The 24,719-nt window shown below is 39.9% G+C and overlaps 3 protein-coding genes and 1 pseudogene across 4 annotated transcripts in view; 2 read left to right on the top strand and 2 right to left on the bottom strand.

Annotated features, from left to right (window-relative positions):
• The window catches only part of LOC111336720 (ATP-dependent RNA helicase TDRD9), a 30,279-nt gene extending 26,912 nt beyond the window's left edge, over positions 1 to 3,367 (bottom strand). Inside the window, exon 1 of the mRNA XM_088726090.1 lies at positions 3,113 to 3,367. Within this exon, the coding sequence (XP_088582216.1) occupies positions 3,113 to 3,279 (167 nt within the window). The 5' untranslated portion in view covers positions 3,280 to 3,367. The remainder of the gene's footprint in view (positions 1 to 3,112) is intronic.
• On the top strand, positions 243 to 846 carry LOC148728292 (uncharacterized; annotated as a pseudogene).
• Positions 3,368 to 3,471: 104 nt separating the features above from the next.
• LOC111336733 (CDK-activating kinase assembly factor MAT1) lies at positions 3,472 to 12,554 on the top strand. The gene is made up of 8 exons (XM_088726095.1): positions 3,472 to 3,654; positions 4,857 to 5,009; positions 5,944 to 6,029; positions 8,111 to 8,214; positions 8,620 to 8,760; positions 10,144 to 10,254; positions 11,342 to 11,454; positions 12,234 to 12,554. The coding sequence occupies exons 1-8, from the start codon at positions 3,563 to 3,565 to the stop codon at positions 12,352 to 12,354; spliced, it is 921 nt and encodes a 306-aa protein (XP_088582221.1). The 5' UTR covers positions 3,472 to 3,562; the 3' UTR covers positions 12,355 to 12,554.
• A 1,526-nt stretch (positions 12,555 to 14,080) lies between these two features.
• Positions 14,081 to 24,719, bottom strand: part of LOC111336714 (codanin-1) — a 44,563-nt gene continuing 33,924 nt past the window's right edge. The window contains exons 23-35 of one of the 2 annotated variants that reach the window (XM_088726091.1): positions 24,382 to 24,499; positions 22,951 to 23,030; positions 22,305 to 22,368; positions 21,502 to 21,580; positions 20,808 to 21,028; positions 19,890 to 19,938; positions 19,547 to 19,605; positions 19,016 to 19,067; positions 17,168 to 17,257; positions 16,456 to 16,535; positions 15,963 to 16,076; positions 14,884 to 14,956; positions 14,081 to 14,250 (exon numbers count right to left, since the gene is read on the bottom strand). In XM_088726091.1, the coding sequence (XP_088582217.1) occupies positions 14,099 to 14,250; positions 14,884 to 14,956; positions 15,963 to 16,076; positions 16,456 to 16,535; positions 17,168 to 17,257; positions 19,016 to 19,067; positions 19,547 to 19,605; positions 19,890 to 19,938; positions 20,808 to 21,028; positions 21,502 to 21,580; positions 22,305 to 22,368; positions 22,951 to 23,030; positions 24,382 to 24,499 (1,231 nt within the window). In that variant the 3' untranslated portion in view covers positions 14,081 to 14,098. The remainder of the gene's footprint in view (positions 14,251 to 14,883; positions 14,957 to 15,962; positions 16,077 to 16,455; positions 16,536 to 17,167; positions 17,258 to 19,015; positions 19,068 to 19,546; positions 19,606 to 19,889; positions 19,939 to 20,807; positions 21,029 to 21,501; positions 21,581 to 22,304; positions 22,369 to 22,950; positions 23,031 to 24,381; positions 24,500 to 24,719) is intronic. The other variant, XM_088726092.1, reaches the window with a different exon arrangement.

Genomic DNA, 24,719 nt, shown 5'->3' with positions numbered 1-24,719 from the left:
AAGTATTAAAATGGTTTTTAAACTCAAGTGGTACCGCGCTCCACACTCCCGCAGTCGATGAATATGTATTAATTAAAAATAAGCATTAAAATGAAGTGCTACCGCGGTCAACACTCCCGCAGTTGATGAATAAGTATTAAACTAATTTTTAAACTCAAGTGCTTCTGCGGTCCGCACTCCTACAGTTGATGAATAAGGCAGAGGTATCGATTAGGAAAGGAAGCTGGTTCGAGAAGAGCAAGATGACCTTAGAAAAAATTTTGAAGTTGACATATTGGTGGTGCCAGGATCTCAATCAGGCGCAAATAAAACATGAAGTAGGACTTGCTGAAAGCACTGGGGTGGACTGGGACAGCTTCTGTCCCAAAGTTTGCAAAATAATTCTACTAGAAAACAGTAAAAATCTCGGCGGAAGAGGAAAAGTGGTACAGGTCAACAAAAACAAATTTGGCAAGAGGAAATACCACCGAGGTCATCATGTCTAAGGCCAGTGGGTCTTTGGAGGAATTGAGGAAGACAGCAGGAAATGTTTCCTCGTGGCAGTTGAAAAACGGGAAGAACAAGTACTACTGCCCATTATCCAAAAATGAATTGAACCTGGAACTTTTATTGTTTCTGATTTCTGGAAAGCATACTCGAAACTTGAGAAACATGGTTATCAACACTGAACAGTTAATCACTCGGTAGAATTTGTGAACAAAGGTCACCATACCAATAAGATTGAAAGTCAGTGGAGGCATGCAAAGTCTAAACTACCTAAGTTTGGTGTTTGAAAGCATCTTTTCTCCGCATATTTGGCTGAATTTATTTGGAGGTACATGCACCACGATGAAGATTTGTTTAGTATATTTTTGAAAGATGTAAAGAAAGTTTATGACATCAGTACAAAAAAGCATTAACTTTTCAAAGCATGTTAAAAATGTATGATTAAGCTACAAAATATGTGTTTTTTTTTATGTTTAAGGTGGACAGCCAGGCCCCGATGAAGGGAGGTGCAATCCTGCCGACCTACATGTCTAATCCCAACCCATTGGCTGGCGCGCAATGCCTTAGGGATGGGGACCACCATAAACGATGGTCACCAGATGCCAAACTCGCTGGGGAATCGAACCCCACCTCACTTAAAAATTACACACTCACTCCGAGAAATTAAACACACCCACTCAGTACTTAACTAAATATTTTCTTTTGTTTTTCTTTTTTATGACCTTAATTAATTACTTTCAAGATGGGAACTTTTTGTCGCAAAAAGCCAAAGCAGCCTCAATGTCCTTATCTCTCAACCCAATAAATCGGGGATCTGAAGTCCACTGGCCGTAAGTTTTGCGCTGACTGGGCGGTTTACGATAGTCAACCACAATCTCCCACACGATTGCACGGTGGTCTGCAGAACAGCCAGCCATTTTTGGAACTTCACAGAGAACGCTAGGGTCACCATTATGGATATCACTCTTGGGTGGAACTGCAGCACTCTTAGACAGGGCCTGTTGGGTCCTCTTCACCGAAACGGGGACAGAGGAAGTGGGGCGTTTCCGGGAAACAGTGGTCCATGAACCACTGTTGCCAGCCATGTCAGTGTCAGCGGGGCTAGCGAAACCCTCAGCTGCTGGTATGATGACATCGTTACTAGCCGCTTCACAGGAAGCACAACAGTCTTCACTTGCATCTGAATCTGGGAGTGAACAAGCATCATCCTCAGAGTCAGCAATGACCGGTCAGTGGACCCTTCTTCAACGGGACTGATCTCAGGTGGTGGAACTGCCACAGGGTACGCTACAGGCTCAGCAGCCGGAGGGGCCCTTGCTGGGTTTGGACAATTGCGGGCCAGATGACCTTCCTTCCCACACTTAAAACACTTACCCTTAGCAGGGCATACGACAGAACGATGGCTGACCTTATGACACAGGTCACAGCATAGGGGCTGACCCCTATACCAGACCTTACACTTGACCCCACGTACAGAGATAAATCGAGGTATCTCATGCCTCACCACCATCGACACTACCCTTGAAACGGTGGAAACCGATGGGATGTATGATTCATGATCCATCGCTTTTTCAAAGAACGTGGAATGCTTCTTGTTATTATTGAAAGTGAAGTCAAACCTTTATTAAGCGGTCACCCTCGGGAATGAGCCAAATGAAAGCTTAAAAGAGGTTCACCGGTTAATAATATGTTCCTTGTGAATATATCTTTGAAGGTGAAAGATTTTCTTGTGGTTGGCTGCAAGCGAAGTTAATAAAAGAAGAATTTGATGTTTACTGCCATAGGCCCTTGAAGGCCTATTAGCCCAAACAAACCACTCTTTATTACAGTATCATGCATAACATGTTGCGTTTGATGGTCTTCTAAAAGAAACTGGAAATGGTGCGCGAATAATTGTTTCAAAATATCCTGAAATAAAGCATTCAAGGTAATTAACTACGTGGAAGCTTAAAAGATGTGAAATACAATAAAATTAACCAATTGGGAATTCTAAATGGTTACCGCTTCTGCTTTTATAAGCCTAAGTTATGTGAGCCAATTACCATAGAGGCTCGGCTAGACGACAGGTAAACCAGGCTCAATGTTTGTGTCACGTACACATGGTTAAATAGAGAGAACATATGGGGAGAAGTTTAGGTGTGCAAATTTGCTTGAAAATGGAAATAAAAATCGATGTTGTTCTTAATATGTACACGACATTTCGGGAAAAATATGTAAATTATGTCGACTGCGGGACTACGGTAGCAAGGAACAACAAGGTGAACACCAACGTGGATGATGCTGGCGGCATATTGCGTGATGTTTAATATCGTCGACATCCGTTCGTATCGAGAGACAAACCTCAATACTAACTACGATGTTTAAAATAATGTAGATATTAGGTAAAGTATGTCGACTGCGGTAGCAGGATATGATGAATGATTTTTCAGTGGTCGGGTATTCTGAACTTTAGCCAATAAGGAGCAAGTTTAGCCAATAAATGTAACGTTACGTCTACATTGGGTACAAGGTTTGCAGAATCAAGTTCTCACTTCTTCTTGTTCCGCAGCTTGAAGCCAGCGTAAACGACGTTCAAATCGTTTTACTCAACTCGTCGTTAACTTAGAGGTCGACAATAAATTCTCACCTTTGCATATTTCTTTTTGGCATTTTAAACTGCTGTTTGACAACATTTTGCCTGTCCTCTTCTTCATAATGTCGCCCTGTTATCTTCACAGTTGTCACAGCGTTTGGTTTAGCAAGCGGTCTCAGACTAAAAAAGTCTTTTATCTGATCAAGGGTTATATCAGACATTTATCCGCTCTAATACCTTAGCCTCAAAACAACATTTCCTTCCGAACTGTCCAATGTTTTTGTCTTCCTCAGTTTCCACAAGCCATCCGGTTTACAGGCAGAACTGACCAATGAGAAAATTTGTACTATTTGCAGTGGCCAATCACATAGCTCGATACAGGCTGAATGAGCCCGCGCTACTCGCTCTCTATAGCACGTGAACTCTTCCGCGAAAGTTCAATTCACATGCCATTAGAGACACTTTTACTTACTATTATGTTTGAATCAAAATTCATCATTCATAATGGATGACTGGCAAACTTGTCCGAGATGCAAGACAACGAAGTACAGAAATCCAAAGCTTACGCTTTGGGTGAATGTGTGCGGCCACAAATTGTACGTCGACGCTCTGTAGATGCTTGGTTTGCACGTTACGGCATGGCCGCCATGTTGGTGGACGTATATAAACAATGGATATCTCATTAGCTTCTTTTGCTCGTCCACCAGCATTTGTTCCTTTCACCACTGTTACTTGTGTCTCTGGAGACTGGTTTCAAACCACCCATTGCAGAATACCCGGCCACTCATTTACATGTCATTGAATAAGAATAGCCTCTATTGTGTTATTCTTCGTTCTTCAAAGCCTCCCGACAGAGGTAAATGAGGTGGCCGGGTGTTCTGCATTTGCTCCAAAAGATTTTTTGATGATCTCTTTTTGAAGTATTTCAGACTGTCTTGCAGTTTTAGCGATTTGAAGTCTTTCAAAGTGCAACTGATGCTAAATCACTATGATATTTCCTTATGTGTCGTTAATTACAGTAATTATTAATCCTGACCCCATGGGCCGATTATTTAAACAAGTTTAGCCGTTGTTTAACAAAACCACATCCTAAACAATTCTCAAATTGGCTGAACCTTTCATCTGAGCATTTACATGTATTTTTGTGAACAGTATCAAGAGAGCCAAAAGCCAACAGTGGAAGGAAATTATTTCACCAGATCAATCCTTTTATCAGGGAGAGCCTGAGGCTCACTGGCTTAAACTTGTGAGATAAGCATAAGCTCAAGGATGTTCACAGTAGAGACTCGCACATGCGCACTGCAAATCACATCAGCAGAAAAACAAAATGGTGCTTATGCTTGTGCTTATTTCATGCGAGTTCACACTTGTGAAATAAGCATGAGACATGTTTCTTTTTCTTGTGCTTATGCATTTGCTTATTTCACCTCAGTGCACACTGGCATTTTTTTGTGCTTGTGCTTGGGTTTTCACTTATGCTTACTCCACAAGTGTGAACCAGGCTTTAGACCTCATGAAAAGAAATGATAAAGTTAATGTCAAAACCAATCAGCATAGGTCATTTTACAGTTGTATACTTAGTTGCCAAGCCTTTGATTTGGAGTGAGGCTGAAAGTGACCTTGTCATGATAGAGACGTGTATCTAGTTAGCATGATAACAAAGTGATTTACATCTGAAAGGTAGCAAGGTTTGTATCATAACAAGGTAACCCTTAGCCTCACTCCCAGTCAAAGGCTTGGCAACCAAGCACACAACTGTAAAATAGACTATTCAGTTATTGTCATCTGTGTCCAATAGGTGCGAAGGCTGTAAAGAGACACTTTTCACGAGGCCTTCGGCAGCGTGCCCTGAATGTAACACACCACTGCGACTTAGTGACTTCAGACTTCAACAGTTTGAAGATCTTATTGTGGAGAAAGAGGTGGACATCAGGAGGAAGATTATAAAGATGTAGGCTTTATGATAACTTACCAAGTTTGGTTGTATCAACTGAGTTGGTAACGTAAATTGGCTACCGAAAGAGTTTCTAAAGTTGACGTTTCAAGCATTAGCTTTTTCCTCAGCTCTAAAAAATGGCTTTATTTCAAAATGTCAGCATTAGAAACTCTTTACAGTGGCCAATATTATTTAGAATCATATCATTGAATAAAATCTTGCATTCTGATTGGTTAGCGAAGCAAGGTGTTTGGCATAGAATTGCTCTTTGAAAAAAAGGCTAAGTGATATTCCACATCTTCAGAAGCATAATAACTATAAATAATGCTGTTTCTTTTTTTCTCATTTTTATTCAATTATATAAATTTCAAGGAAACTCCATAACTTGGCTTGTAAATTCCACATTGAATCGCATCATTGAGTAATATCTCACATTCTGATTGGTTAATGAAGTGAGGTATTTAGCATGGAATTGCAAGTTGAAAACAAGGCTAAGTGATATTGTTTCGCATCTATTTAAACATGACAATTTTAAGTAATGCTGTTTCTTTTTTTTTCTCACTTTTATTTAGTTATGCGATTCAAGGAAAATCCATTACTTCACTCGTGAATTCTGCTTTAAATTGCACCTGAAAACCGATATCGCACGAATTGCGAGGCGATGAGTGCAATATCGGTTTTTGCGTGTAATTTAATGCGGAATTCCCTTGTCAAGTAATGAATTTTCCTATAAAATTGCACTTGAAAACTGATATCATACTCATCACCTTGCGATTCATATAATATCAGTTTTTGCATGCTATTTGGTGTGGAATTCCCTCATCAAGTAATGAATTTTCCTATAATAAGTATAGTAACATAAGATACAAGGGGTTGATGCATTTTAACTACAAAAAAATTCTTAGTGATTTATCATTTTTTGTTATTCTTGTCATATTATTGTAATCAGCTACAACAAGCTTGAAGAAGATTTTAAATCTGCGCCAGATCCCCTAAGAGCATACAATGACTATCTGGAAGATGTGGAGAACATAAGTAAGATGTCTTATTAAGCTTTGTCACTTGTAAACAGTTCTGATGTTGCAGAGAGGCAACTGCCCAGTGGTCTACTTGCTGCACTTGTTCAAGACTTGTTGGGGAGGGGTTACTTGTTTGGGAGGGGTTACTTGTTGGGGAGGGGTTACTTGTTGGGGAGGGGTTACTTCTAAGGGAGGGGTTACTTGTTGGGGAGGGGTTACTTGTTGGGGAGAGGTTACTTCTTGGGTAGGGGTTACTTCTTGGGGAGGGGTTACTTCTTGGGGAGGGGTTACTTCTTGGGGAGGGGTTACTTGTTTGGGAGGGGTTACTTGTTGGGGAGGGGTTACTTGTTGGGGAGGGGTTACTTGTTGGGGAGGGGTTACTTGTTGGGGAGGGTTACTTGTTGGGGAGGGGTTACTTGTTGAGGAGGGGTTACTTGTTGGGGAGGGGTTACTTGTTGGGGAGGGTTACTTGTTGGGGAGAGGTTACTTGTCAACGGCCCAGTTTTTCACTGGGCAGAGAACATTATCCAGTGGATAGAGGTGTCTAAACCCTTAGAGTGACCATCTTCTAATTTCTTCATCACCAGAAATCAGGACATTTCGAGCCTGTTACAAAATGTCAGCGGTATATAGTATTACAGACAATTCAGTGTGGCAGCAGTGGAAGTGAAGTGAAGACGTAACTTTCTATTTTTGTAAAACCCCACGAGAGAAAGGCCTGTTACCTTGTATAAAAAATGTTATATTTGGCTTTTGAGCTCTGTGAAAATACAAAGGGTTTCTCGGCTCAAGGAAAATTTGTGGGCCATCATATTTGACCGTTTATGAGCGATCTAGTTCAGCAAACTTCTGCAGAATGCATATCAAACTACAAAGTTGCGAATCTTCTCAAGGTTATTCCCATGACAAAAGAATTGTAACACCCAGTTGAAGCAGATTTTAAGAGTTTGTATGGGAAAATGGAGTCAGAATTTTGAGTTTACTCGTATACCTTGGGAAAAGGTAGGCTTGAATTTGAGTATTTCTTTCTCATTGCAATGGATGCTTGATCTGATGCAGGCTGCATTTCCAAGTACGCAGGGGAAGAATATCCCATTCTTAGACAGCTATTTTGAAAAGAACAATCTTTTCCCATACATTTTCTTATACTGTTTCAGCGCCATTTTGCTTGTAACACGAGAACTGCCTCTGCCATATTGTCCCAAATTTCTGGCAATGTTTTACAGTGTTATTCATTAAGATTGCCGGGGCTTGACACAAATGGTTGCCAACTAGCCACAGACTGGTAGAAATTCAGTTTTGGCAAATGGTTTTTGCCGACTTCCACCAACCAGTTTGACAAGTAAACAAACTGAAATTGTTGTAACATCTAAGTTGTCACCAGCCACTTGGCCAGGAAATTGAAAAGTTAGTGTTGAGCCCTGATCATGAAAATGAAGGAAATGATTGTCAACCTTAGGGGCTTTGATTGTTAATCAGTTAATTTCTTCCAGTTACCAGTAGTATCAAAGAAAAGGTACAGAGAAGATTATAGAGAACATGGTTACTGATGTTAGGGTGTAGAGGTTTACTCGTAACAAAAGGCATAAAGCTATCCTCCATAAAAATATTTATCCAGTGGATAGGGTTGTACGCCTTAAGAACAAACAGAGCCAGTTGGACAAGCACTTGTCCCGGTTAGTTCATGCTATTAAAAATGTAAAGTCTAGCTGTACTGGGTGACCCTGATTGAGAAACATAAAATGCCTGATAACTTAACAATCCTAATACTTAGTTTCTTATAATATCTCTCTGGATGATAAAAAAAAAAAAAAAAAAAAAAGCAACAACAGGCAACAGCTTTGAGTTTCAGAAGGTATAGAGGTTTTGCACAGCAGCCATGTTGGATGGCAGGAACAATAAATTATTTTTCACCATAGGGAAAAAATTTCTTTCTTATGCAAAATATTTTCATTGTTCCTGCCATCCAACATGGCTGCTGTGCAAAACCTCTATATGAAGAATGACAGTAATAGATAGAAATTTAGAGTGGTGGTAGACACTGAAAACTTGGGATTTAAATATACAAGTTTCTAAATATAATTTTTCATCACTTAGTATGGAATCTTGCAAATGGACATGAGGTTGAGGAGACAAAGAAGCAAGTTGAGAAATACAGAAAGGAAAATGAATTGCAGATCAAGAAAAACAATGTTAAGTTGGTGAGTACTTTGTTAAATGGCTCTGTTTTTCATGTTGATTTTGACCCCTGTAGAAGCACTGGGATTCTTTTTTTTGATGTTCCTGGGATACAGTCCTCCACCCCGACACTCACTTGATTGATTTACCCTCAGTTGCCCCAAGTTCAACTCTCTAGCTATCCCTTTGCCTTAGCCAAATGGTCTGCCTCTGGCCAGTTGGGATTTTTCAACACTATGTTTATTGATTCATTCATTCATTTATTCATCCAGTTGTATTGGCCCTGAAAAGCCCCTTTGGGGCAGTGGTCAATGAAGTGTACATACTGTACATACTGTACATGCTTACATTTTCATACATACAGTCCTTTTGGTTAGTGTTTATTATGATATAGGCACGGAGAGATGCATTTTGGATGAATTTTGCAGGGTAGAGAAGAAGCTCTGGTTATGTCTCAACTTGAAGAACAACTCAAACAGGAAGAGCTTAGACGGGCACAGGTTGCTATGTTGGAAAAACAGGAGAGAAATGACAAGAAAAAAGAAAATGAGGAATTTCTTGACAAACTGGTGAGAAAGTTTTAGATTGCTCTAGCTAAGATAGCTCTGTATTGTTGAGACAGTTTGATGACGTCTCAACCTTCTTCACCATAAGATCAATATGCTTATTCTCCAAAGTGTTCTCTAAGTATTTCCTAAGGAGCTTCCAAGGAGAATTTATTTGACAATCTAGATACTGTGAAACAAATCCAGGTACCAGTAGTGGTCAGGGCGGGACTTGAACATGGGAGCAGTGGATTGCAAGTCTGACACACTGACCATTCAGCAACGCTACCTTCATTAATTATTTAGTAAACAATAGAGTGTTTCTGTCGAGGAACTATCGGCTAATAGTTGCCCCGCGGAAATTTGATGTTCTTAAACAAATATGCTAGTTTTAAGAACATTAAATTTCCAAGGGGGCAACTAGCAGACCGTTAGTTTCTCGACTTAAACACTCTATTGTCTTCATTGTTCACCACTAAATTTTATTCCGCGCACCAGTTGAAAAACAGTCAAAACCCACTAAATGCAGATCAATCAAATATTTATTCATGTGTACAGCCTGTAACAAATGTCAATAATTTGCAACCGCACATTGGCTAAATAATACGTTATACCTGTCAGAATTGAAAAGTCACTGTTTATCCGATCTGCCTAACTTCGCAGCCATCAAACCATTCAAAATTTTTCACGGATGAGTACTATCCATCCAGGTATCTTCCACGGACGGGCACTATGGGCTGATAGTCTCTCTCCATGGATGAACACTGTTGCGTCACGTGATCAATTTAAACCAGTAAGAATCAGAGAGAATTTAGTGGTGAACCTATAAATCATAGTGGTTGTTAATGGTTGTACACTGATGTGTCTTGCTGGCTGGTGAGTTTTATTTTCATGCATTCATCACATTTGATCTCTTGCTTAATACTGTACTAACATTACAATAACAATTCATTTTTTTCTGTCGCTGTCAGTTTTACTGCTTTGTGGCAAAAAAATGTTATTGTGATGTAAATACCTCTACTAACCAAGTTACAGAACCAGGTTTCTTCCACTTAGATTTTAAGCCCAAGAATGAAGTACAGGTGCCATAACTCTGAGCAGAAAAAACAAAGTTTTGTAACTTACACTATGGACACAAAGAAGGATTAAATTTCCCTCATAAATTACCCTCAGAAATTTCCCTCATCGCTGCGCGACTCGGGCAATTTCAGCAACTTCCAAAAACACGTGTGATATTAATCCTTAATTTTACTCGGCCCCATGTGATTACCTATACATCTATAGGTTCAAATATATGGGGGAGATTTCCATTTCAAGGCTAAATTGACCAATCTTATCTTACTTAGTAACTGAGAGATATAGCAATGCACATTAAACAGACGGATCCCTTTCCAACTTTCATTGCAGGTCAAAGGTGATCGTTCACTAGATGACATTATAGCTGAACACGCAAATAAACTGCAGAAGAAGTCTTTGCTGTTTTCAGCCCAAAACACCCAATTGACTTCCTTACAAAAAGTAAGTTAGTGATTAACGTTTAAGTATACACCATATGCATTCTGGGTATAACCTAGAGCTCAAACTGTAGGCATACTATAAATCCTTTAATAAGCCACCCCTCCTATAAAAAGTCCCCCTCTTTAGAGGAAGAAATCTATTTAGCCCCCCTCTCTGTCAAGCCTTCCCACCCCTCCCCCCTCCAAAAAACAAAAATTCAAAATATCACTCCTTATCAGTAAGTACAGTAAATTTATTAAAGTACTGTAGTTTAAGTTTGTCATTTAACATTGATCATGGTGATTGATTGATTGATTGATTGATGTTATCATTTTGGTTTCCTTAGAAGACAGTGTACAGAAATTACAAAGCGATCCTAATAATATAAGATGAGAACAATTTTTGAATAAATACGGTAGATCATATTCTATTGTATCCTGGTAGTGAACATCACAGGCTAAATTAATAAGTCCCCCCTCTCATAAGCTACCCCCAAAGATACCTGAAATAAATAAGCCCCTGGGGGGCTTATTAGAGGATTTATGGTACTGTATTTATTTGGTTAAGCCCCCAACCTCAAAAGACAAAACAAAAAACCCGAAGTGCACAATAGGAGTATTGATTCTTATTTCTTTACTGGCTCACGAGTTTATTACGAATCAACTTAACGGCCTACTCCCAGTTGGCTTGTTAGCTCAATTGGTAGAGCGCTGCACTAGTATCGCAGAGGTCAGTGGTTCGAATCCCGTACAGGCCTGATTTTTTTCAGGTCTGATTTTCGCTATTGCATAAATAGCGCTCTCTACTGCGAGGATCGTGCATCGTACGTATCTTTACTGGCTTATAATCTCTAAATTCACTGTCAATGGTACAGTGGTGAAAATTTGATTGAACACCCAGCCTTGAGCAAGCACCCACTTCAAATAAGCACTTATTTTCTAGGTCCATCGTACATCTCACTCCACCCTTCTTAGTTAACCCCCTTCCCCTCCCCTCAACTTTTTTTCTGTATTAATCACATGATTGGTTTTTGTGTGTTAATAGGGTACGGCATGTACTTTTAGCATGTTCAGCATGCGATATTCAGTGTAGTATTGTTGTGCTTCAGGAAACATTTGTTCCATTACCATTGGCTGAAGGACCAAAGTTTAAATATGTTGCTCCACAAGTAATAACGGATGGACCAGCTGCTCCACAAATGGAAGTATTAGCTGCAAGAGGGTCAGTTGAAGCTTACCTACATTTAGTCTCTATTATTTGTTTTTATTTATTGGGAGTTTCAGTATTTTATAGGTTTCCCATGTTCTGTTCATGTTACGGTCTGAGAGCATTGAGGTTTCTTAAAATATTCTGCTTATCACTATTCTAAGACGTAAACGCATTTCCAATTTTACATCTTGTCCCACTTTGTCGTGATTTTCACATGAGGATCTACTATTTTACTGCGGAACAAATTTTTTAGTCCATTCACTAATTTCTCGTCTATGTCTAGAGCAATTTTTTTTTCAACTGCGTTTAGAAAATGAGTTGGGACTGCCTTGGTTTTGCTTTTCTTCACTCTGTGATTGGTCCACAAAACTCACGCCACTCTATCATCCAATCAGATGTAAGCAATCACGACTTGTTCGCCCGCGTTTTCCCGCGCTATGTGCGTTTGGTCAGTGGTGTTTACTTTGATTTCTTATTGGCTCTGTAGCATATTTTCCTTTCTTCTGATTGGCTGTCATGACAACTTTGGTTTCGTTTTACGAGACTTTTTCGAAGCGCTCTAGAAAACTCTTCAGATGACAGTGAAATTTAACATACTTTGGTAAGGTATCTTTAATCGGTTGCTGGCTGTGCATTAAAATTTGAAAGAGGAAACGAGTTCCAGAATTCTGTTTTTTTTTTGTTTTTTTAATACAGTGTTCTGACCCGTGTGCGATGTTAAACTTTGTCAAGCGTTTGTTGAATCTTCCTCTCTCGACATACATTTGATATCGGATTTGTTTTTTCTTTAGATACCTTCGTCATATTCGTACCGCCACAGAAGGCGAGAAAGCTGGAGGGTACACTTCTGAATTAGCCTGTGGCAGAGCTATACAAGAAGCCTTTTCGGCACTCTATATGGGTGCTGAGTAGAAAAGAGCCGCACGATGAGTTTTGCAACAGAACAGTAGCTTCTTCTTATAAGTGTAGTCTCGAACGTCAAAACCTCGAGACTCGATAATCGTGTTGGAAGCACTTCGCCCTTGTTTGAGTGAAAGGTAGTGCAAGAACTTTAGTTCGGACTTATTTGGTTTGTAGAATCACTATTTAATAAATGTCCATGATACGAGTAATATATAATCAACTCTTGGCGTGAGAAATTTAAGTTTAAGCAAGGGAAATCTGTTCAAAACCTACAATTGACTGGACGGAATTCAACCAGTTAAAAACGGGTAAATACTTGCAGCTGGTAATAACTGATAAGCGTGGGAAAACTTTCAGCCAGTGATAGACGGACCTAAACTTGCAGCCGGTTATCGCGGGAGCAGCTGATACAATGCACTAAGTATTTCGGTACCAACCCCATGCTCACCCTCTTGGTGCCATTGTGGTTTGTTACGTAAGTAAGGTCTTTTTGTGGAAAGAGAAGAGATAGGATAGGATAATTAAAATCACCAAAAGTAGACTTAAATTTTGTTTGGAAATCCTACAGAGGAGAGAGAATCTGGAAACTTGAAATATCTTAATTTATACATGCAAAAGGAATGTACAGTTTATGCGGCCAGGTCGGCTTCGTGAGTCTAGGCTTAATATCACCTAATGTGTACACAATACAGAAAAACTGAACACACTTAAAGACGTTTAAGTGATTTTAGAGCAAGGTTTGTGGTTGTCGAGGTGAACGAAATTTTCTCCCTGCTAATTGCAATGTTGACTTGTGTTTTGAAAAGAAATCTGGGATTACTTTGGTTTTATATGATTGGTGTAGATAATCCACGCCACCTTCTCAACCGATCAGATGCAACAGAGCTATCTTCAGTTTTTTTTAACAATTTTGTTTAACACAGTTAAAGACGTTTAAGTGTTTTTAGAGTAAGATTTGTGGTTGTTGAGGTGAGCGAAATTTCCTCCCTGCTAATTGCAATGTTGACTTGTATGTTAAAAGGAATTCGGGATTGCTTTGGTTTAATGCGATTAGTGTAGAGAATCCACGCCAACTTCTCAACCAATCAGATGCAACAGTGCAATTTTCAATTGGGTGTCGTGAGTAAACCAGAATTGCTTTGCTTCTGCTTTACTTCGCTCTGTGCTTGGTCCAGAAAGCTCGTGTCACTTTCTCAACCAATCAGATTCAAAACTGAAACCAAACGCGACTTGGTCCCGCGCTTTTTCCCGCGCTTCAGGCAGTTTACTTGTTTTTACCTTTGTTCTGATTGATTCCTTGTGATATTTCCCTTTGTTCTAATTGAAATTCATCACGCAAAACAAAATGGTTCACGAATCACGATTACATCATGTGGCCTAAATCCTTTCGTATTCTTCTGTTTCAGAACAGTTTGCAACTCGCAACATCGACTGTTAAACAAATTAAAAGAGACCGCTCGTCAAAGGCAAATTACAGCAGAAATCAGTATGAAAAGTCAGTTAGTCTTTCCTCATTACAATGGTTCGCTCCGACGAAGGGCTAACGCTCGAAACGTCAGCTTTTGTAATCGTTACGGTGGCCAATTTACCATTTCAACTTTGTTGATATATCCAAATTTATTTTGTTACTCCCACCGACGCAGCCCCAAACAGTTTCAGCCTTTCCTCATCACAGATCCCGTGTTCGTTAATCTTTCCTTGCGTCATCATGACGTGTATAATTATGAACCGCAGAGGGAATACAGATATTTTATTATGACATTAAAATGACCCCAGAGTTGTCCTTGATGCAGTCTTTCAACAAAGTAGACACAGCAGCGTTGTCTGAAAACTTCTGGTTTAGAACGGAAAGGAGAAGGGAAAACTGACATTGATGAACCGTCCTGCGGGTTTCATCTTGAGGATCTAAAGAACAATGAACGACATGAGCAAGCAAAACATTTATCATTGAGCAACTTGACATAAAGATCAATTCTCAAACGAGTGTCGAAAGTAATACGGGGTTTCCTTTGGTTTTAGTTAACTCTGCTCTGTGATTGGTTCAGAAAACCCGTGCCATTCTCTCAACCAATCAGATGCAAAACGACAAACATTCGCGTTTTCCCGCGCTTGAAGCATTTTCCTTAATTTCACTCTCATTGGCTTGCTACTGGTAATGTAACGCCTTTTTCTAATTGGTCGCTGGGATGGCTCTGGTATTGGTTTTTCGACATTCAATTGTAAATTTCTCTAACTACTCAATGGTGTGGCAAACCGTTGTAATGTTATCCCTCCCAACTGGGGACTTGTTTGCCATGTTGCCTTTCCCTGTCATCTTGAAAAAGATCCTAGAATCCGAACTCCTCTGGTGGAAATCCACCCGCCGTCATTCAACAGAGTTAACTTTTTTTTAAGAAAGCTCTTAGTTTGACTTTCACAAAATTCCGGATCTACTGAAGTACTGTGCTGTGTTAGCACCGACACATTATTTAACGAGACATTCTAGTCACCGTGGTTTCTGGACGTAAATTCCGCCATTATCCGTTAAATTTTCAATACCTTTCTGTCGTCGTCTTTCGTGATATGCCAACATCAAACAACAAGATGCACTCCCGATCTCAACAGAAGTTTCCTTCAAAATACAAGAAAGACTCTAAAAAATTTGATTTGATTCAGTTCATCAAAAGCTTCGTAAGTTGCAAAATTTTCTGCTGTTTATGTTAAGTAGTGGGCTTAACCCATTTCACTCCCAGTAACTCATTCGTAATTTTCCTGACCGTCTGCCATACAATAGGCCATTTTACAGTTGTGTACTTAGTTGCCAACCTTTTAATTTGGAGTGAGGCTGAAGGTGACCTTGTCGTGATAGAGACCTGTATTTAGTTAGCATGATAACAAAGTGATTTACATTTGAAAGGCAGTAAGGTTTGTATCATAACAAGGTCACCCCTAGCCTCACTCCCGTTCAAAGGCTTGGCAACCAAGCACACAACTGTAAAATGGACTATTCTCGTGATGTTAGTTCAGAAAATTTGGTACTGGATCAACTAGTGTTCCCCTAGTTGATATTTTCTGACGGTATTCTGATCACTCATCTGCTTGATAATGTATTGATATTGTAAGGGAAATTATGGTCACTCATGGGAATTGAAAGGTTAAAAGTTCTTAACAAGCACTTGCAATTCTCTTCAGTTTTAAACTCTCTAAGGGACACAAAAAATATCAGTTTTCATCTTATTAAACTTTTTCGTGCCACTGCATCTTGAACGCATGCATTTTTACTAACGACATGTTCTTTTTGAGCTACCAAGCTGACGTCCTTGTCTTAGCAGGCATGAAGAAGATTTAAACAGTCCATAGCCCAGGACTCAAGAAACCGCTGGGAATTTGTTTTAGCGAGCGAACGAGTATAAAAAAAATTTTTTTAACCTCCAATGGGAAAACAACGGCTCATACAGGAAAAAAATGCAACTTAAAAAATTTCCAAATAAACGATTGCCCATCAATTAAATATTTTTTTCTACGAGGACAAGGACCAATACCATACAGGAAGCGAGCAAACACCGAAATTAACAAACAAACATCAAAACCAAAGGAAACGGTCGTTTCAAGTAACTCTCTTCCTGTAAGTATCTAACCTTGTCTGTGACGCTTCCCAAAGGACCAATGTACCACTGCTCGACCTCATATCCACGAACCAGTTGTTTGTCCATCAGCGTAAGAAATAAGTCTTGAAGGCTCTCCCACACAACCTGTAGATACACAAGTTACGCCGCTTCATCAGTCAACTCGCACCGTACTAAAGAAAGAACATTTCACTATGGACTCATTTGCAGTAGTAGCGGGCATTTAGTTCAGTCAAATATCTGAAAATTTCATTGAGGATATTAGCAGCTGCCCTTATCTACGAGGTGTCCGCAACGCGATAGTTTCCTGTATAATAAAAAGTAACTCGTTTGTTTGTACAAAAAAAAGGAATGTTTAGTTACTCGTTAGTAGTATAGGACGCTCATATACCGCGCAACTAATCAGAGAGCAGTATTTTGTATCACGGGGTACAAATAGACCAATCACAAGCCTGTATTCGACCGAAAACAAGAAAGAATGTTAATTGCAGATTAAACTCCTCACTGATTTGTTCTCCAGAGATATGATCAGATTGACGCGAGGGATGGAGAGCAATCCTGCAAAGGGAACCACCACATGTCTTTCTACAAGGAAACAAATTCACTGACATTAAACCATTCATCAAGGCTGAAATCTTAAATGCTGTCTGATGTCTAGTGGGAGGGGTAGGGGTGGGGTTGCTGAGGGGAAATTGCTTTACTTTTTAAAGTACTGTATTATAAATTAATGAGAATGACAAATTGGGAATGTAAAAGTTTAAATTTGTAACTCAGGTTCCGGCTGTTTAATCACTGCGTTAAGTTATACGTCGAACAATTCGAAGCTTCCACATCCCCCGCCCCCTCGGTCCTCCCCACCCCCCCTCCCCTTTGCAAACCCCAAGCATTTGAAATTTTGAAAATTGGTTCGTTCAAATTCCTGTTGTCTTTAGCCAAAATTGTGTTCAAATGCCCTACCAAGTGCCAGATTTGATGGTAACAACAACGCCTTCTAATCAAATCAGAGCCACAGATTGTCAATCAACCCATAAACGCAATGGAGTGAAAAGCATCTACTTTCTTCTCTAGTTATCATTCCCGATTCCTACATCAAAGTTACGATAATAATCGAAATGATCACTAAATGAATTATCCTTGAACGTACCATAGGAAATGTATCAAGAACTTTATGGAGAATATGCATACTGATGATAAGGTGTTTTAAAGGGCTAAGCTACCTTTTAACTTGGTCCATAATATGCACAGATTGTCGAAGACACCACAGGAATTTTTTGTAACAAAATTCACCCCGTTTGCAGATCTACACGCTGTTGAAAAGACAATAAATAAGTTTTAGAGTCGCTCTATTGAGGATAGTGAACGGCATAAATAAAAACGTTGGATAGTATAATAACAAATCCCAATAATTCCGAGATGGGTATAAATTAGCCGCGCATCGCGCACCGATTCGTGCACAGCTTCAATCGCCCTGACAAGTTATAAGAGATTTTGAAATGATTTTGCTTACAATACTATCAATGCTTAGTGGTTCCTTTTTCGTTTTTTCCAAACAAATTGCCACCGAAATGAAATTTCTAGCGACCAAGATATGATATGAGATAGCTGAAAGTACACTTCGAAAAAAAAAAATGACCCTATAAAGAGAATCTTATGAGTCTATCATAAGCGTGAGAGACACTCCGTAAGTAGTCCAACTCCCAGCTGTGTTTTACTACTTAACGGTCACGTGCTACTTCGATCAGGGTATAGAGATCAAGTTCGCTAGGCGTGACTTTATGAAAACAATAAAGGTTGATAGTTTCTAAAGAAACTGTTTGGGGCTGCGTCGATGGGGGTAACGAAATAATTTCAATATATCAACAAAGTTGAGATGGTAAATTGATCACCGTTACGATTATAAAAGCTGGCGTTTTGAGCGTTAGCCCTTCGTCGGAGCGAATAGAGGAATTGTGGGTTGTGTGTGCTTTTAAAGGAAGAAAATGGAGCTACGTGATTGGTGGGAATCCCAATCACGTAGCTCTATTTTCTGCCTTTAAAAGCAAACACAACCCACAATTCCTCTATTTGCTCCGACGAAGGGCTAATGCTGGAAACGTCAGCTTTTATAATCGTAACGGTGGCCAATTTACCATTTCAACTTTGTTGATATATTGAAATTATTTTGTGAAAACAAGCCTTATTATAACGCTGGCCGTGGCTGTGGGCAAAATGAAGCGAATCCTGTCTTCTGATTGGATACCCGAGTGGGCGAGATGGACCCATCTTGTCCACGCGGCATTGCCCACTTTGATCCTGCGCACGAAAAAAATTACCTACAGCAGACATAAAAAGTTCGTAATTTTTGGACAATGTCGGCGATAGAGTCGCAAAAGCGGCAGAAGACAGTCAAAGCAAAGAAAACATAAACGACTCCCGTGGGTTTATTGTACCACAAAAACAGTTGTTTTTCTTTTCCGTCTCTCGAAATAAACAGGTCTCGATTTGAATAAAGCAATGATCTTTTCGTTAAAAATACATCCTTTACTGACCAAGCTTGTTCGGTTAAGATGGCTGGATATTAGCTTCGTTATTTTTTCCTGTTTTTATGAACCGAGACGAACCTCACGTTTGGTCCATAACGCATATTTCCAGTACGGAGATACGGTAAAAAGGATTGCAAATTCTGCTCTCCCTCCTCCAATAAGGATATTTATTACACGACTCGGGAAGTCAGAGGGCCAATAAATAAAATCAACCAATCAAAATGCTCTATTGCCGGTCCAATATTCTCTAAGTATTGGACCGGGCACTGTCCCGAATGGTCCCGAATGATACCGCACTTGTGTCCCTTTGAACTTCAGTCGTGTAATAAATCTCTTATTCACCAAGCTTGCTCGGGACCGTACTGGAAGAATATCGGCCCTCGGTCTTTTTTGTACAGACTGAGCGCAGCGAGGTCCGTACTGTCAAGACCTCGGGCCGATATTCTCCCAGTACGGCCCTCGCGCTTGGTTAATAAGATATATTAATTTGTTACTGTTGAACATAAAGCTCTGAGAGGAAAGATAATTCACTTCAACACTCACCTAATATAAAAACCAATTCAACAGTAATTTGCCCAATCAATGCCATCTGACCCTGAAAAGCAGTGGAGCGAAACTGTTAGTGTCGACAGACCCATGGGTGGCATTGTGGCATTGCACTAATAAAAAAATCACGGCTGTGAGATTAGAGTTCGCAAAAGGATTTCGGATTCAGTGCTCTTGCACAAAACGATTAAATCTTTAATCCCTAAGAGTGACTAACATCTAATTTCTCCTTCCAGTGTAACCCATGCATTAAACATTTCAGTTATGAGAATAAAAGAAATTATCTCCGACTAAAAAAAAAAAACGCTCTTGATGGTTAAACTCCTGGTCAGCACTTTAGGAAATGTATAGAGAACATTAGGGAGAATATGCATTCGGATGTTACGGTGCAAAGGGTTCACTCTCTCTGTAGGTACCCCAGCGGCCACTAACGAATCTGCTCTGAGAGTTACCTGAAAAAATTAGTTACCTGACAAAATTCTTTTGACATTTAACCTTAATGATGTTAATAGAAAAACAATCTCAAACCTCGTCCATCAAAGCGTCCTGAATTGCCCTAACAGCATCTGCTACCTCGGAAGTTATCACTGTAATGAAAAGAAACTTATAACGACCAGTCAAACTATTGAACCTCTAGACTTGAACTTCCATGGCATTTACAATCTAGCGCACTAACTCGTTCGTTTTCACTGACCCGAGAAGAAGCCTTTAATACTTAATGAAATCTCACTTCTCCATAAAATGTCAAAACAAATTCACCAATTACGATATGAGGATAACATACAGGTCGCCTAAAGAGCTTGTATTCGTAAAAGTATGTCACGCTCAAGAAGGAGGAAAAGATGTGTTTTGAAATCAAGGATTCACATACCATGCGATGAATGTATTGCAAGTAATTTTGATTGTTCTGAAAGGACCGCCTGAGAAAGGAAAAAATGCAAGAGATAATTAATCGTTGCAATTCCAGGTAGACAGCCAAGACGGTAATGGTGAGCAGTCTGTTCATTCTGTAAGTCGGACAGGCACCCAGCTTATCACTCGATAAAAGCGTCACTTATTCAGTAATTCAGTCAGTTTGTCGGCCAGCCAGCGAGTCAGAGGGTCAGTCAGTCTATCCGTCCGTCCGTCTGCCCATTAGACAGCTAATTAGTCGGCCAGCCAGCCAGTCAACCCGGCAGCCAGTCAGTCGGTCAGTCAGTCAATGCATCTGCCCGTTAGACAGCTAACCAGTCAGCCAGCTAGCCAGCCAGCCAGCCAGTCGGCCAGTTAGCCGTCAGCCAGTCAGTCAATCCATCTGCCCGTTAGACAGCTAACCAGTCAGCCAGCCAGCCAGTCGGCCAGTTAGCCGTCAGCCAGAGAGTCAATCCATCTGCCTGTTAGACAGCTAACCAGTCAGCCAGCCAGCCAGTCGGCCAGTTAGCCGTCAGCCAGAGAGTCAATCCATCTGTCCATTAGACAGCTAACCAGTCAGCCAGCCAGCCAGCCAGCCAGTCGGCCAGTTAGCCGTCAGCCACTCAGTCAATCCATCTGTCCGTTAGACAGCTAACCAGTCGGTCAGACAACCAGTCAGTCCGCCAGTCAGCCAGCCACTCTCCAGCGGCCCATTCGACAGCTAACCAGCGTGCGTAAATGTCAGCTAGTCGGTCGGTCATTTAGTCTCCGTCTTTCCTTTAGAAAGCCTACCAGTCAAATGTGTCAGTCAGCTGGTCAGTTAATCGGCCCTCGAATCTGTCACCCACCAAACTAGTCACCCAGTGAGGGGTTAGTCCAAAAAATCAGTTAGCTATACCTGTAACGCCTTGATTTTCATGGTGGGATTAATAGTCTCTCCTGATACGCCGACTGGTTTACAATATTCCACCTGCCTCTCACTCTCTTCTTCAGACATCTTTGTCACGTCCTTACTGAATGGATTAGGTTCCACATTCCCTTTCTGTTCCTTGGATTTTAAATTCATAATAGAGTTTGCTATCTTATTGAACTGAGCAAACAGCTCCTCCTCCATAATGTCTGTGAATGGAAATAAGAGCAGTTTTATTTAGTTGCTGTAAAGCTGAATTTCAAACCATAACGACAGCCAATCAATACAAATGTTGACGACACTATAACCAGTGAAAATCACAGAATAAACACATCAAATGCGTCAAGCACGGGAAACCGTACGTAACCAAAAGCAATAGCCTATTTCTGAATTTCCTTTAGCCTCTTCTTCAAAATGATATCTGGTCAACCATTCTTATAAAAATGTGTTTAATCTGCCTATCACTGAAAACTTATAATCTTTTGAAAGGATGAGCACCAGGACTCGCTTTGAAAAAGAGGCTAAGGTAATTTGGAATGGGCTTTTGGTAACACGATATTTTGTGAGGACATAGTAGGGAAAACCCAAGAAACTCAGTTTGAATCCCATCTGCACCTTTTTTTATAATTTTTTCGGGGAACAGCATTTGCCACTATTCCACTATAGAAAACAGAAATCTCACTTGGAAAAGATGTATTAATCCAGTCCATGGTTTTTTCTTTAACAAGTCTTGTGGTAATATTTGCCGCTGTCGTGACTACCTGAAACAAGCAAATACAATATGTAATAGTAATTGAGCTGAGTGGAGTACAATTTAGTCTGAAATCAGACTAAATTCAAATTTCGCCGCACAATGGCTCCTTTGTCTTCCGTTTTCCCGCAATTTGATTGGTTACTTTAAACAAGTTTTGGCATCTGACTACATTGCCCTCTCATTGGCTGAAGAAAAATGCAATGTAGACAAAAAAAAAGGGCATTTCGTGAAGAAATCGCACTGCCAAGAGCCAATCAGATTGCAAGGATTGCCAGTGATTTGATTTTAAAATGGATGTAATGAAGATGTACATTGCCATTTCCCATATTTGTAAGATTATGTTTAATAAACTTGACCACAGGACTAAACCTTCTTTCCTTTTCTTTCATATCAATTTTTTTTTAAAAATGTATTTCTTTAATAATTTCATTTTCCTAGCCAGAGGGAATGCAAAAACGATAAACACTATGATTACAAACTCAAAAAGCTGAAGTAGATCTTAGAGAACTTGAGTTTGCTACCTGCTTGGGAAGAAGAGACCAAGGACGGAACCCTACCACAAAACACGGTCTAAATTCGACAACCAATCGGTGACGACGTCTGCAGCTACATAGAAGTCATCTTAATGTATTTCTTTACTATGACCTGGAATATGTTGTGAACCTCCTTCTTATAATATGACATCAAAGATGGAGTAAAAAAGGGTTTGCAGTGTTATCATCTGTCCTTACCTTGGGGTTCATTTCCTGAGGACAAAGGCTTTGAAAGGCTTTCAAGCTCTTCTCCTTGGAAGATCTACAGAAACAAAACGTGAGCCAAAGCAATATTAGTTCTATGCGAAATCGGTGCTTCATTTTTTCAAAGTTCTAACATTGTCAAGCAACCTAATTGAATGAAATACTTCAAGCTGCTCGTTAACAATTATTCACCTCGGAGTCGCTGGCTAGTGATGGATATCTACCGGAGCGGTGAGATAAATATGCACCACTAGTCATCGAAACGGAGGAGAATAATTGTTTCAGTATATTCTAAAATAGTTAGATAATATAGCACAAAAACATGACTTTAAATTCATTTATTCCTGCAAAGATGACAACATTGTCGGGCGCAAATCCCGCGCAAGTTGCTTGGAGGTGAACAGCAAAGGCTAGTTCGGAGTTTGAGTAACCAATCAGAGTGCGCTCTCAACGCTATCCACTGTTTTAGTATAAACTAATTTACGTCATATCTAAACTGGACTTCAAGTCATCCAGGCATTTTAAAACTACCTGGTTCTACTAATCAAAAATACTTTAATTTGAAATGGAATTACAGATAGCTCATCTACTCGTGCTTGTTATCAAGGATGCAAACATAGGTCTGAAATTTCTCACTAACTCCACGGACTCCAAGGCTGTTTTCACACCATCATCAGTCACAGAGTGAATGATCTTGAGGACATGAGGCCTGCACTTTTCCTAAAAAACGAAAAAAAAAATCCTCATGTTCATTCAGTAGAATAAAGTCAAACATAATTCCATACCTCAAAGTCTTCTTTGTAGTTGTGTCTTCGTTGGGGGACGTAAAACGTCTATACAAGTAGTGTGGTAAACGTTCTGATTAAATTTAGTAAATTTGTCAGATTAAAAACTTTACCAGGAAGGGTTTGCGAACAAGTGCTTTACGTCAAACTTTGTGCAGGTTACCAGCGGTCTACCTCTTATAGCAGTCTATTGAGCCTGCGCACAGGCTCTTGTATTTGGGTATTTTTCCATCATCGGCAGCGGCTTAAGGAAAAAGTTATTGAAAACCTTACTTTTTAATTGCTCAGACTTACCCAGTGTACGTATTAAGTAACTCATACTCGAACTGAAAGACGTTGTAGTGAAATTTTTTGCTTATTTTTTGCACCAGAATTACCTATCATTATTAATAGCTGGCAGCGCCCTCGGGCAAGATGAAGCGGGTCCTGTGTTCTGATTGGCTACACGAGCGGGCATGAGCTCGGGATTGCCCGCTTTGATCCCGCGAAATAAAAAACGGGCATGAACCGGACCTACAACCTTCGTAACTTTTGGACAATGTCGGCGACGAAGTCGCAAAAAGTGACAGAAGAGACAATAAAAACAAAACAAAACAAAAAATAGATAAATCAATAAATAAACGACTCCCTTGCCTTTATTGTGCGACAAACACAGTGGCTTTCTTTCCCGGCTCTCGAAATAAACCAGGCATTCTTGAATCTTACTGAAGCGAAATGTTTTTGCCATATAATAAAACCAAGCTTGTTGAATCAAGATGGCTGTATGTAAGTCACGAAAAAAACTTAACTAAAAAAACTTAACTAAAAAAACTTAACTAGGGCTAAGCCAACATCAAGCCATCTTGACCTAACGCTTGGTCAATAATGCATATTATTATATGGCTGTGTCTCACAAAGATTGGGTACTTCCGAATTCACGAATTTGATTGGCTGAAATCAATATTGAAAGCAGTCTAGATTTTCCCAACGAGACCGGCATCTAGACCGGTCTAAAAAAAAAACGTACAAAGAATAGAATTAATTGGCATATAAGACACAGCCATATAATAAACATCTTATTAACCGAGCTAGGTCGGTCTGTATGGGAGAATCTTTACCTCGGTCGCTGGTACAGACCTCACTACGTTCGGTCTGTACTGGCGACCTCGGTCAAGATTCTCCCATACAGACCACAGACCTCCCGCTCGGTTAATAAGAACTAATAAATTGCATTACAAACATCAGTCTTTAAAAAACTTTGGTTAAATGGAAAGATAAGAAATCCATGATGAAATCAGCAAATTTACCTTCGCCTGATAAGTGTTGGTGTTTGCAGAGAATTCACTATCCAAGAACGCCTGAATTCTCTGAACTCCTTCATTCAAAAGGGAGGGTTTTATGTGAGATATAATATTGCTGCATAATCTGAAATAAACAAGTCAAAATTTTTAAGCCTGATTTTGGAGGCCAGTCTTATTTTATAAGACTCCGACGAAGGGCTAACGCTCGAAACGTCAGCTTTTGTAATCGTTACGGTGGCCAATTTACCATTTCAACTTTGTTGATATATCCAAATTATTTCGTTACTCCCACCGACGCATCCCCTAACAGTTTCTTTAGAAACTATCAGCCTTTATTTTATAAG

This window comes from Stylophora pistillata, chromosome 6 (assembly GCF_964205215.1).
Source record: "Stylophora pistillata chromosome 6, jaStyPist1.2, whole genome shotgun sequence".
Lineage (NCBI taxonomy): Eukaryota > Metazoa > Cnidaria > Anthozoa > Scleractinia > Pocilloporidae > Stylophora > Stylophora pistillata.
This window is presented reverse-complemented; position numbering and strand designations above follow the sequence as displayed.